Below are 14,529 nucleotides of genomic sequence, written 5' to 3'. Positions count from 1 at the left end.
TGTTGGTAAGAAACATATATATGGATGACTCCTGAGCACTCTTGGCTTCACTTGGCTGCCTCTATTGCTTTTCTGGTGCTTAGTCCACCAGACTTTTTCTTAGGAGATTTGTGGAAAACTTCAGAGGCAACGTAGCATGTACAAAAACGGTGAAGGCTTTAGAAGGGGGCAGACCTGGATTTGATTGGCCTGGTCATTAAGCTGTATGATCTTGGTATGTTAATTGAGCCCTCCGAATCCCCCCTCTGCATCTGAAAATTTTTTGATGTAAAAGCACTAGTAAGTGTTAGCTAGTTCTTTTTTTTTTTTAATTATCATAGTTCCTTATTTTTTTATTATTTATTTTTATTTTTATTTTATTTTTGGCTCTGTTGGATCTTTGTTGCTGCACGTGGGCTTTCTCTAGTTGCGGCGAGTGGGGGCTGCTCCTCGTTGCGGTGCGTGGGCTTCTCATTGCGGTGGCTTCTCTTGTTGCGGAGCATGGGCTCTAGGCGTGCGGGCTTCAGTAGTAGTGGCTCGCGGGCTCTAGAGCGCAGGCGCAGTAGTTGTGCACGGGCTTAGTTGCTCCACGGCATGTGGGGTCTTCCTGGACCAGGGCTCGAACCCGTGTCCCCTGCATTGGCAGGCGGATTCTTAACCACTGCGCCACCAGGGAAGCCCCTAGTTCTTTATCCTTCTCTAGGCAGAGCTGTGTCCAATATGCTTCAGAAACAGACTACTGTTCTCTGTTGAAAATTATCCGAGAAAAAAAAAATCTCACTACACTCCCTTTCCCCATTACTTTTGTCTATATCTCTCTACTGGTTTTCATAGTTACTTAGTTATTATAATCACACAAAGACTGAGAAACAGTAAACTAGGTCTCATCTAAATTTCTTGTAAGATGGTTGAATTTTGCTATTCACAGGTGTAAAACATAACCTGAATTTTCAGAAGGAGATATTGGGGCCTTGATATAAAACTAACTTTACATTTCAAATACTTCCTTTTTCTTTTCAGCACTCCATGGTGTTTGGTATCCTATTGATAACACGATCTCACCTGGTCCACAACCCTGTGTAATTTATTTAAATAATTACTTGATGACCACTCCCGATTTTTATACCCTATGTTCAGGTCTTACCTGTCAAAAATAAATCCCTCATTATTGTTTCTTCTCTTCTTTTTTTTTTTATAAATTTATTTTGTTTTATTTATTTATTTTTGGCTTCGTTGGGTCTTTGTTGCTGCATGTGGGCTTCCTCTAGTTGCGGCGAGTGGGGGCTACTCTTCGTTGCGGTGCGCGGGCTTCTCATTGCGGTGGCTTCTCTTGTTGCGGAGCACGGGCTCTAGGCGCGCGGGCTTCAGTAGTTGTTGCACGTGGGCTCAGTAGTTGTGGCTCGTGGGCTCCAGAGCACAGGCTCAGTAGTTGTTGCGCACGGGCTTAGTTGCTCCACGGCATGTGGGATCTTCCCGGACCAGGGCTCGAACCCGTGCCCCCTGCATTGGCAGGCGGATTCTTAACCACTGCACCACCAGGGAAGTCCCTGTTTCTTCTCTTCTTAATCCTAATATCAAGTATTTAATAATTTCTGACTTTTTCAAACCTACTATTCATTTAAAATCTGATTTCCATTCCACCACTCTCTAGAAAATTATTCTCACAAAAAGCACTCTTATTTGTAGGAAAATTCAGAAAGCCTTTCTTAGTCTTCATCCTCCTTGTCCTGTAGCATTTGATACTGGTGATCATCTCTTCCTTGATTATACTTTCTTGGTTTGTTGCCTACCTCTTTCACTGCCTTTTCCCCTACCTGCCCCCCTCCTTTGTTGATTGCTTTCCCAGCTCCTGCCTTCTAATTTTGGCTCTTCCCTCAGGCTCAGTCCTTAGCACTCTGCTCTTCTTTTTTGCCCTAACCCAGAAAGCCCAACATTTCCCATGTCTTTAGCTAGCACCTCTATGCGTATGACTTCTAAACTTAAGTTCTCAGCTGCCCCAGGTTAAATTCTGGTATTTTCAGCTGCTTCAAGAACATTTCCATTTGTAGCTCCTTTGCTGTTGTTTTAAATTCAACATACTTCAAATTGAACTTGTCAAATCAAACTTCCTTTCCAACTCTTATGACCTGGTAATTTCTTGAGTGGTGCACTGTGGTTGAACCCTTGGACCCACGTGAGGGAGGGGTCTTGAAATCTTAGAGCCACTGGTGTGTTGGAGTCAACTGTCATGGGCTCATGAGAGCCCAATATTAAACTTTCAGGAATTTTGTGAGCTATTTGCTAAGCACAGCTATTATTAAAAATTAAATTATGTAAACTTACAATTAAATAAATTATATTTTAAATAAAGGTAATAAATATTCAAAGCTCATCACTTCAGTTACTTTACTATGTTATTACCATCTGTGCTCTTGAGGTCAGTTATGTGTGTTGTATCTCTCTGATGGAAATTCTATATATTGGTGTGCTACTGTACATTTCTTCCCAACATTGCTTTTAGTGATATTATATTAATAGCTTGAAATTGGTCATTTCAAGAGAGTATTTACACCATGGAAATCAACAAGTGATACAAGTCTGAGGTAAATGTATTGTTTCATTCATTGTCTAAACTTAAGAAAGTGAGGGAGAAAATGTTAATATTGCAGATTAAACTAAAATGTGTGTCATATTGTCAGTAGCACAAAAAAATTGAAGAAATATTCTTTAAATATTTGAAACCTATATTTAATTTTTAAATATTTGAAACCTATTATTCAGTTTATCATGAACCATTTTCTCCAGTTGGGTTATCTACCTGTCAACTTCTTATTCCTTCACACACACGTACAAACATGCATGTCTTGCATGTTTCCACCCCTATACCTAGCCTTATGTGGTTTTCCCCTCCTCTTTCTTTCTATCAAACATTTTCTAATCCTTCAAGTCCTTTCTTTTCTAGGAAGTTTACTGAGATGTTTCCAGCCTTTATCTTTTCTGATTTGCAATCTGTTTTGAATGCTAGAATATTATAGTTGGAAAGGACTTATAGTTCAGTCTTCCAGGTGAATGTAGAAATTCCAATATCCTAGTCTCTGCTTGAAAAACTCCAGTGACCAGAAATCCACTATTCTGAGAGTAACCCTTTCTCTTATTGTCTAGAAAATTATTTGTGTTGGAAAGAATCTTCTTCCTTGTAATTTCCAATTGTCTTCTGATTCTGTGTTTGAGCATATCACTCAGTGAAGTTGTCACTAGACTTGGAATGAATCAGTCACTTTAGGCACTTCCTACAGCTATGTGACCATAACTTCTCAGAGCCTTAGCTTCCTCAGTTTCTGTTATAGAATGGGAGTAATAAATAAACTTCACAGGGCAGTTGTTTGGATTAAGTAAATAAAATGAGATTATGTCTGGTTACAAAGCATTGTAGTAATGGCAAAGACTAATATCAGAAAGACCAAACTGAGGCCAGTTTTTCCACTTGTGACCTTAGGCAAGTTACTTAACCTCTTTGTGCCTCATTTCCTCATGTGTAAAACAGGAATAATAATACCTACCTTATGGATATGAGGGATAGATGAGATAACATCTAAAGCATTAGCACAATGTTTGACATTACCCACACATTTTCCTAAAGTGATATTTATTTGTTTTTGCATAGTTTCAGTTATAAAATTAGAATTGTTTTTTCCCAAAAGGAAAGTAATTCTCAAGTTCACTATTAGAAGTATTTGGTAAGGGGCTTCCCTGGTGGTGCAGTGGTTAAGAATCCGCCTGCCAATGCAGAGGACACGGGTTCAAGCCCTGGTCCAGGAAGATCCCACATGCCGCGGAGCAGCTAAGCCCGTGTGCCACAACTACTGAGCCTGCGCTCTGGAGCCCGCGGTCCACAGCTACTGAAGCCCGCGTGCCACAACTGCTGAAGCCCACGTGCCACAACTACGGAAGCCCACGTGCTTAGAGCCCGTGCTCTGCAACAAGAGAAGCCACCGCAGTGAGAAAACCGCACACTGCAACGAAGAGTAGCCCCCACTCACCGCAACTAGAGAAAGCCCGCGCGGAGCAACGAAGACCCAACTCAGCCAAAAATAAATTAAAAAAAAAAAAGTATTTGGTAAGAAAAGGGTTAAATTAAGGTACACCGTATGGAATACTGGGTATCTAGCATTTTAGTTTCCTTCGTAGCACTCTGGAAGGCTTTTCTGACTCTGACTGGTCTCATCTGTCCATCATTGGCCGTCATATCACATTTTGGTCCATAATAATTCCTGAGATGTTTCAGGATGATTAAGACTCCCCATCCCTAGTCCAAACTTGCTGGAGTATTTTTCATGGTTGGCTAGAGTGTGTAATGGATCTGGCCTCAATTTATTAATTATAAATTTACTTATTTATTTTATATTTATTTTTGGCCGCGTTGTGTCTTTGTTGCTGCGCGTGGGCTTTCTCTAATTGTGGTGAGTGGGGGCTACTGTTCATTGCCGTGCGTGGGCTTCTCATTGCGGTGGCTTCTCTTGTTGCGGAGCATGGGCTCTAGGCATGTGGGCTTCAGTAGTTGTGGCTCACAGGCTCAGTAGTTGTGGCTTGTGGGCTCTAGAGCGCAGGCTCAGTAGTTGTGGCGCACGGGCTTAGTTGCTCCGTGGCATGTGGGATCTTCCTGGACCAGACCTCGAACCCGTGTCTCCTGCATTGGCAGGCGGATTCTTAACCACTGTGCCACCAGGGAAGTCCCTGGCCTCAATTTAAAAAAAACACACATACACTTCTGTTGTGTTACCATTTCATATGTATTGTACTCCAACCTGAAAATTCCTGAATTTTTTGTTGTTTCCAGTTTCAAATTCTTTAATTGTGTTTACCTAGGACCAGAGATTCTTGTGTAGATAATAAAATAATTCAAGATAGAATAAAAATCAGTCTGTTTCACTCTCATGCACAGGTCCGGAAGCACATCAATGATCTTTATGAAGATCTGCGGGATGGCCATAACCTGATCTCTCTGCTGGAGGTCCTCTCAGGCATCAAACTGGTGAGCTTTCTCTTCTCCTAATGAGTTAACCTCACAGGTGTGGCCCTATTAATGACATATGGGTCCACCTTGTTGCGTGCTAGGGCAGTGGCTGTCACTGTGTGCTCTGTTACATGGGAGGAAAAAGTAGAAGAGGTAATTGGCGGACTTTATTTCTAACTCAGACTTAACACTTTATAAATGGTGTAATTTCATCTTAATTTAACCTGATGTATCATATATTCTCATTTCTTGATGGAATCAGGTATCAGTTCTATTCCTTTCATATTTGCATGTTTTCTCCTTACTTGTTCTTTATCTATTTATAGATGCTAGTGTTTCAGGAATAGCAGATTTACGTTTAAAGATTTTTGAATAAGGTGTATTTTTCTTGCTACAGCTTTATTTCTAGTCTATATAGACTCCTCCTATTTTCGCTTCTACTATGAATTGTTCTATTTCTATATTCAACAAAGACCTGAAATTTACATTTAAAAGCCCAGGTGTTTAGGGTCATTTTGTCCCAAATCACCCCACTTTCTCCCTTCTGGGATTCACTGTCTTTCGCAGGATTGGAGAAGTGCTGAAGTTGGATGTCTGAGCATAGCCCCAGACGGAGTACATCTGGGCTCCTTGGATAATTAAACATGCCTGCTTCCTCCCCAGATGTATTAAATGTGGCTTGTGGAAACACTTACCTATCTGAGGGCAAAGGCTGTCTGAACCTCTTGGCTCATGAGTTCTTATCTTCACTTTGTTTGAGGGATCAGCGTAACCTTGCTGTGGGCTAATTGTTTCCTATATGGGAGCCTAATGGAAGCCTGTGATCCTGTGCAGCTCCTGCTCTATCTCGAGTGTTGTAGACAACATACTTTTCATTTAGAAAATGCCAGGAAACACCTGTGAGGGAGGAGCGCTCTGGAGAGGCACACAGCTCGAGGAGCTGGTGGAGCCAGAGTGCTCACCGCCTTTGGTGAATTCTTAGTCATTGTTTGTTGTGTTTCAAGGGCAGGATTTGGCACATTAGATTTCACTCCCTAAGTAATAGCTTCTTCCACGGTTGGAGCTTGCCTTCCCCTGGGGCCTTTGTTTTGGTTTCACTTTTGTTTTGGTCTTACAATAGAATTAATTTTATAATGTTTAATGGCCTAAAATTGACAGATGCTTTTATTAACATAGCCAGTACATATGAATTCTAGTTCTTCTCTGGCCCTCATTTATAAATCTCCTAAGTAATCAGAATTTTACTTTCACTGTGCTGGACTTAACAGTGCTCACGAAGTTATATTTTGGGCAATTTGGCTGGTATATTTGATGAACTTGTAGTGGTTTTATATTGAAAAGTGATCCTTTTCAGTGATGTTGCTTAAAAAACAGGTTAAAACCACTCCAATCTAATTTCTTTTCCTAACCTTTGAAAACCTACAGGTGTTTATGGAGATAGTCGTAAAATATCATCTTTTCACCAAAAACCACCCAAATATGTCTTTCATGGTTATTCTCATCATCCTCTCTGCTTTACTTGATTCACAGAAGTAGGGAGGGTGGGTGGCTGTGGAGAATTAAAGCTGTGTTTCAACATAAGAAGTGTTCAATATAACCATCTGCTCTGGTTTTAATTTGGTTTTTGCATCTTTCTGGAGGTGGGAGGGTATTTTCTTATTTATTTTCACCTTTTTTTTTCCTGCATTCATTTCCTTGTCATTTATGTGTTGTGAATTTCCTGTTACTCTGTTGTGTCTTTGTCTTGGTTGGTGGCCAAAGGAGCCAGCAGGGCTGAAGACCCTCCGTCTGGTGAGCATGCCCTCCTGGCGCCATACAAACAGCGAGGAGCAGGAGGAGGAAGATGATGATGATGTAGTAGGTCCTCCTGGGGACACCAGCATCCCAGCCGGCACTGCAGGGCCATCAGAGAGTTTGGGGTTCTCTAGGTCTCCAAGTAGCTCAGTTACCAGTTGCCTTCTTCCCTGTCCACCTGGGAATTTGGGTCCCATAGAAAGTGGTTAAAACTAATTGTGCCCCTTGCCACTGTTAGATGATCCTGGAGTGGGAATTGTTTCGCTTATCTGAGAGTAGCTGGCACAGAAAGAATAATGGTGTTTGGTGGCATCAAGTCCCTTTGTGACCTGGAGACCCATGGCTTTCTGGTGGCCTTGCTATGTTGTCTGAGTCTAGATTGCAGAATCGTGGGAAGCTTAGTTGACAGCATGACAAGTTATTGCTTATGACTCCACACTCCAGACTAACGGGGACTCTCCATCTCCCTGGCCTCCAGGTTCTCACCACACACCATGTCATTTGTTTTCAGAAGAGCCTGTTGTTTGCAAACCACTCACTGCATGGAGATACTCTGCTTGGTCAATAACATCTCTAGTTGCTGTAGAGGACAGATATTTAACTTGCATGTTCTTAAGGGTATTTTTGGTGGGGAGTACTTAGGAATAAAGATTAGAGTGTGTAAGAGGGCCATTTTCTGCTTGCAGGCTTTAAGTTATAGCCTATGATCTTTCTCCAGAAATAGGGATTAGGCAGTATCCCCATTCCCTGTCCTCTTAAAGTCATCTTTTCACCTCATTGATCTCCCTTCCCATTGCCTTAGAGTCTTCAGTTTCACAGGCTCTGTCATCTTCTAAGCTATAGTCACAATTAGTTTAGCTGAAATGACTGAGAAGAGGTTCTCACTAAGAAGATTTTTCCTAAAACTTTGACTTATGAAGTTATCCTGTTTCACAGAGAGGCCTCATCCTCTCTGTCGATTACTCTGGTTTGGGAGTTTTGCTTAGAAGGGTTAGGGGACCCCCACAGAGATGCTTCCACCCCATCTTTCCACGTGGTGGGTTACTTTTTGCCCATTTCAACCTGGGGCAGTGTTTCTTCTGTGCAGGTGCCCACAACAGAGCTACCTTGTATTTTATTGGCCTTTAATTAGTACCAATTTGACATTTACAAATGAATTGGGTATGATCTAGTGAGAGTAATGTTATAGTCCCAATTGTAGTAAAATAAAAACAATATTGGAAAGTGAGCAGGAGAAAATGTTCCAGAGGTAGGTAGCCGTCCCTGCCTGTACCCACTGGGGAAACAGACTTCCTGCACTTCTGGATGGATAGGAGTTGAGCAGTGGACGAGGCGGTGGGGACGGGCACCAGGGGCACTGGGTGAAGGTGGGCCTCTCCCCTGTGGCTTGTATGACATCCAGAACTGAGTGACTGGCAGGAAATACCTTTCTTTGGAGGACCATGTTGAACAGCCCTACATCTTCAAGGTCTTGTTTGCTCTGGGTGTTTCATACTGGGGTAAAGGGTGGCTTTGCTACACCAGCACCCATCTTCCTAGAAAATAGGTTTCTTCCTGATTTCTGCCTTCCATTTTAGGTTTTTTCACTTGCTTGTTGAGCACGTGTAACTCCTCATTCCCTAGTATAAAATTGGCTACCTCTAGTTTCTTTTGCCAGGTTTGTAATACAGTTGGCTCTGTCCATTACTGTGCAGTATGCAATTAGGACTTTCTACCCTTCCTTACAATAGCATTTAACTGCGATTCTGGGAGCCATAGAGGCAAGTCTTTGTTCCCATTAACGTCACATCCAGAATCAAGTTCTGCCACGTACGACAGCAGAAGAACCCGTAGAGGAGCTGCGGCACTACCTAAGCGTTTGCATTCACACGGGCTGTGTGTTCACGGGGATCCTAGTGGTAATCAAGGCATTCTGGAGCCTCAGCAAGCATGGTGAAAACACACACAGGTCCTGCCCTGGGGGGTGCTTTATGTGATGCTCCCACGCCTGGCTTCAATCATGAGGAATTCTTTGTGGTCTTTCAGTCCTTGAAATGAAAGAGGAAAGAGGTCTGCATGGGTAAATTGGTGCAGCTGAAATTAACATCCCTTTTGTTTGTTTGTTTGCTTGCAGCCCCGGGAGAAGGGCAGGATGCGTTTTCACAGGCTGCAGAATGTGCAGATTGCCCTGGACTTCCTAAAGCAGCGACAGGTAAGAGTATCCCGTGTGTTCCCCATTCTGCCAGGGAATGTTGGCATCGGTTCCGTAAATGTTCTCAGTGCCCCTGGCAAGTCCTCAGTAAATCTGACCGATGCCGTTCTGAGCCTTACTTGCTAGTGAGCAGCTGTATTGTGTTTGGACAAATCCTTTGGTGTTCCTTACATAGAGTTTGTGGCCTGTCTGAGGGGGAGAGTCTTAGAGAAGAGCACGATATGAAAGGTTGACTCACCTCGGGTGGAGGTCGAAGGGAAGATGAAAAATAAACCAGCACAGAAGATGGGAAAAGGTACATCGTCTAGGAAGAGGGAAAACCAGAGTGCTCCGTCATCATGAGAACTGGGTGAGGGGATGGTCAGGGTGGCTGAACGGCACATGGAGCTGAGGGGAAGGTCTCAGCTGTGCAGCACTGGTGACTTAAGAGAACAGTCTTAATAGAGCAGAAGAGTATTTAGGACATAGTAAAGAAGCTTTTCCCTCCCTAGATAAAGAAGGAAGATGGCAACATATTTTTAGACATAGTGGGAGAAGGCAGTGAAGAGAGGAAAACAGAATGAGAGTGAGGAGGAGTACGAGTCAGAGCATGTTAGCCCCGGAAGGTGCCTTGGAGATCCTCTAGTCCAGCCTTTTTGTTTCATACGAAAGGAAACTGAGAAATGACCCGCCCCAGATCACACAAGGTAGAGAGCAAAGCTGGGACTTCCACCCAGGTCTCCTGACATTTGTTTAATGCTCCTTCCGTGCTGCTTTCTACACACGTTTCTTCCTCCCATTGCTTCCTAATTGATGCAGCCAAGCCCAGGGATTGAGGGATGAGATACAGAGTACAGCTGACGTGGTTTCTTTGAAAAAGAAAGGAAAAAATGCCTCTTCTGAGATACAGGGAGGAGGAAGGAAGGAGGGATAAAGACACAGAGAAAGTTTGTGGAGAGGAGGAAGGTGGATGGATGAGGGAGTCAGAGATCATCTGCTTAGAGAGCTGTTTGGAAAGATTTGTTATAGCTGCAGTCGCCAGGCAACAGCACCGGTCACGATGACATTAGATGGTACATATGTTTTTGGAGTTAGTTCATTTTTGTCACTCTTATCAGTAATTCTCATTAACTTGGGAAATTCTTTTTCTGTGTACTCCTATAGCAGTTTGCTTCTAATATAATACTTACTACTTTATTGTTATTTCTCTGTTTGCTCTAATGCATTGTAGGCCCGTGAGGACAGGGAACGTGATCTTACTTAACATTTTTATCTTCATCACCTGTCATCATGAATGGTCCATAATCAGCACTTAATAATATTTGTTGAATAAATTGATAAATGAAAAGAGGTAGGAGAAGTGGAGGCTGACGTGTTTAGGGGACCAGAGAGAGCAGCGTTGGAATGTCTGTATGTAGAGTTACAGGAAACCAGAGAGGGCCTTAATGGGCAAAAGGTGAATTGAGGAGAACTGATTAGCTAGAAATGTAAATAAGGATGGAGAGGAGATTGGTTACTCGGCTACAGTAAAAATGTGAGAGGTTAACAGTGGACACAGAGAAGGGCAGAGAGAACTCTAGAGCAGTTCTTGCTTATGGTGAGGTTGTAGCTGTGCAGGTGTCCAAAGCAGACTGAAAATGAAAGTCATCAGAAGTGGGAAGGCAGACGACTTGTACAGATGGGTGATACTTGGGTCATCGAGATGAGTGTGACAGTTACCAAGAAAGGTGGTAGAAGATGAGGTAGGAAAGGTAGGAGTTAGGTGTGAAGTCTCCAAGGAACAGATTGGCAGAGGTTGGAAGGTGGCTTGGCCAAGGAAGGTAGACTTCAGAAAACAAGGGGAAAGCTGACAGAGGTGGGACTGAGGAACGTGGACTTGGCTGATACTGCCAGCCTGCCAGCTGTGGGCTGCTTGTGATTAGAAAACCTGCACTCAGACCAGAAGCAGGTTGTCCCACTCCCAATATACAGAAGAGGAAACTGAGCTACAGACAAGGGAAAGAATTTGCCCAGGTGTCTTGGTCATTCAGGTTGCTGTAACACAATATCACAGCCCTGGTGGCTTATAAACAACAGAAATTTATTTCTCACAGTTCTGAACGCTGGGAAGTCCAAGATCGAGGCAGATTTGGTATCTGGTGAGGTCCTGGTTCAGAGATGGATTTTAGCTGTGACCTCACATGATGGAAAGGTCGAGGGAGCTTTCTGGGTCTCTCTTATAAAGATACTAATTCCATTCCCTCAAGACCTAATCACCCCCAGAAGGTCCCACCTCCATATACCTTCAGATTGGGTGTTAGGATTTAACATATGAATTTTGGAGGGACACAAACATTCAGTCTACAGCACCGGTCACAATAGTGTAAGGGAGAAGTGAGGCTTCTGTTTGAGATCACTAGGTTCTTTAGTACATGAAGATTTCAGTTCAATTGAAGAGATAAAGGGAGGGCAGCTTCAGGACGGTTTGCCACAGTTGTCAGGACCTCCGTGAGGGTACGACAGACACTCGCAGGGGTGGAGGTGGAAGTGGAAGTAGGTTGGTTTTCCTAGGACACTCTTGGTTTCAGCACTGAAAGGCCCACGTCCCAGGAAACCCCTCAGTTTCCAGCACACAGGGATGGTTGGTCACCCTGGTGGGGGAAGGGCCTGTGTGTCTGTGCACATCGTGTTGCTAGAATGAGATTTTAGGAGTAAAGCATATGCTATGGGAGGTGTGGGCAGGTGGGGATGTCTGCGACAAAGGAGGGGAAATAGGCAGGAGCAGGCAAGAGACCAGTGAGGGACAAGGGGCAGATCTCTCTCTCTCTCTCTCTCAACCTTGAAGAAATAAGAAAGAAAAAGAAAAAAGTCAGGGCTGTGATGACTTAATTAAAAAGCAACTCATAATAGCATGTGCTTGCAAGGTTGCTTTGCTGGTGGGATTGCAAAATGGTACAATCACACTGGAAGATACTGGGTTGGCCAAAAAGTGCCTTCACTTTTAAAGTAAAAATCAGACACATTTTTCGTTTTCACCAAGAACTTTATTGAACAAATATATTCACCCTTTTGTTCCACTACTTTCTGCCATTTTTCAGGCAACTTCGTAATTCCATCTTCCCAAAACATTTTATCTTTTTGAGCAAAGAACTGTTCCAGGTGCCTTTTACAGTCTTCCAGGGAATTGAAATTTTTTCCATTAAGAGAATTTTGTAAAGACCTAAATAAATGGAAATCTGAAGGTGCATTGTCTGGTGAGTACAGTAGATGAGTCAGAACTTCCCAGCCAAGCTGTAACAGTTTTTGCCTGGTCATCAAAGAAACTTATGGTCTTGGCGTTATCCTGATGGAAGATTATGAGTTTTCTGTTGACTAATTCCGAACGCTTTTTGTCAAGTGTTGCTTTCACTTGGTCTAATTGAGAGCAGTATTTGTTGGAATTAATGGTTTGGTTTTCCAGAAGGAGCTCATGGTAGAGGACTCCCTTCCAATCCCACCATGTATACACAACATCACCTTCTTTGGATGAAGACCAGCCTTTGGTGTGGTTGGTGGTGGTTCATTTCGCTTGCCCCACGATCTCTTCCGTTCCACATTATTGTACAGTATCCACTTTTCACCTCCTGCCACAATGTGTTTTAAAAATGGAACGTTTTCATTACGTTTAAGTAGAGAATCACGTGTGGAAATACGGTCAGGAAGGTTTTTTTCACTTATGTGGAACCCAAGCATCAAAGCGATGAACATAAACAGGCTGGTGCAAATGATTTTCAACGCTTGATTTGGATATTTTGAGTATGTCGGCTATCTCCCGCGTGGTATAACGTTGATTGGTCTCAATTAATGTCTCTATGTGATCGCTGTCAACTTCAACTGGTATACCTGACTGTGGAGCATCGTCCAGCGAGAAATCTCCACTTCGCAAACCACTTTTGACATGTTCGATCAGTCGCAGCACCTTCTCCATACACTGCACAAATTTGTTTTTGCGTTTCAGTTGCATTTTTACCTTTCTTGAAATAATAAAGCATAATATGCCAAAATGTTGCTTTTTTTCTTCTATCTTCAACATTAAAATGGGTACACAAAAATTCACCAATTTTGATAAGTCTTTTTTTAAATGCGCACTGATATGACAGCTGTCACAATACAATCTAACAAAATTGTTTCGAATGAAGTTAAAGACAACTAAGTGCTACTAGAGCCATCTTACGGAAAAAACCGAATGAACCTTTTGGCCAACCCAACAGTTTGGCAGTTTCTTATAAAGCTAAACATATACCATATGACCCAGCAATCCCACTCCTAGGAATTTACCCTAGAGAAATGAAAACATGTGCTCGCACAAAAAACTGTACATGAGTATCAGAGCTTTATTCATAATTGCCCCAAACTGGAAACAACGCAAATGTCCTTCAATAGATGAGTGGATAATTACAGTGTAGTATATCGGTATAATGGAATACTCCTCCACAACGAAAAGGAGCAAACTGTTGTTACATGCAGCACCTTGGATGGGGATCTCATGGACATTATGCAGAGTGAAAAAAAGCTATTATCAAAAGATTACCTACTGTGTGATTCCATTTATATGACATTCTGGAAAAAGCAAAATTGGGAACAGATCAGTGGTTGCCAGGATTTAGGGGTGGGGGCAGGGTTTGACTACAAAGGGGCAGCTCGAGATCACCTTTCGGGTTGACGTACCTGTTCTGTTATCCTGATTGTGGTGGTAGTTACACAAATCTGTACATGTGTGAAAACTCAGAACTGTACACCAAAAAAACCAATTTAACTGCATATAAATAATGAAAATCTATAAAAATGAAATCAAAACAAAAATGTCACAGAGCTCTGAGACCAGCTTTTGTTTCTTTTTCAGGTGAAACTAGTGAATATTCGCAACGATGACATCACAGATGGCAACCCCAAGCTGACCCTGGGCCTGATCTGGACCATTATTTTGCACTTCCAGGTAGGGTCTATGAAGTTTGGGGTCCTGGTTGCTTGGTTTGGGCATGGCCTAGGAAGAGTTAGAGGTTGCTCTGCCTTCCAAGGGCACACTGAGGCTTGCTTGCTTCTCTGTATTTGGCAGTGAATGAGGGTGAGAGTGGGAGTTGGAAAGGAAGATTAGAGTGGCCTGGAGACAAAGCTCTTGCAGTGTAAACCCAGAACTTCCTCATCATTTGCATGATGAAATGGGACTTTTCACTTGTTTGTGCTTTGGCCCTTTCATTGGCAGTCTGGTTATTAAAAGTCTGCTCAGCTGAGTCAAAACTGGCTCTTCAGGGACTCAGAATGTGAGGGGTGGGGAGAGATGTTGGATTTGATGCTCTAGAAGGATGGAGCAAAGCCTTATAATCCTGCTTTGTTGTAGACTTTTCCTCATCTCTAATGATCTTAAACAAGCCTAGTTAATTGTAGCACTGTCTTAGTCAGTTCGGGCTGTTATAATGAAACACCATAAGCTGGATGGCTTAAACAACAGACATTCATTTCTCACATTTCTGGAGGCTGGAAGTCTAAGATCAGAGTGCTAGCATGGTTGGCTCCTTGGTGAGGGCCCTTTTCCTAGTTATGCCCTTGCATGACCTTTCCTTGGGGCATGCATCCA

The 14,529-nt window shown here is 42.8% G+C and overlaps 1 protein-coding gene across 14 annotated transcripts in view; it reads left to right on the top strand.

Moving 5' to 3' along the window:
- MACF1 (microtubule actin crosslinking factor 1) overlaps window positions 1-14,529 on the top strand; it is a 346,247-nt gene that overhangs the window by 128,560 nt on the left and 203,158 nt on the right. For all 14 annotated transcript variants that reach the window (XM_082387379.1, XM_082387380.1, XM_082387378.1 and 11 more), the window contains exons 3-5: window positions 4,901-4,990; window positions 8,880-8,957; window positions 13,798-13,890. In XM_082387379.1, coding sequence (XP_082243505.1) covers window positions 4,901-4,990; window positions 8,880-8,957; window positions 13,798-13,890 — 261 coding nt within the window. The remainder of the gene's footprint in view (window positions 1-4,900; window positions 4,991-8,879; window positions 8,958-13,797; window positions 13,891-14,529) is intronic.

This window comes from Balaenoptera borealis, assembly GCF_965194805.1.
Source record: "Balaenoptera borealis genome assembly, chromosome: 1".
Classification (NCBI taxonomy): domain Eukaryota; kingdom Metazoa; phylum Chordata; class Mammalia; order Artiodactyla; family Balaenopteridae; genus Balaenoptera; species Balaenoptera borealis.
This window is presented reverse-complemented; position numbering and strand designations above follow the sequence as displayed.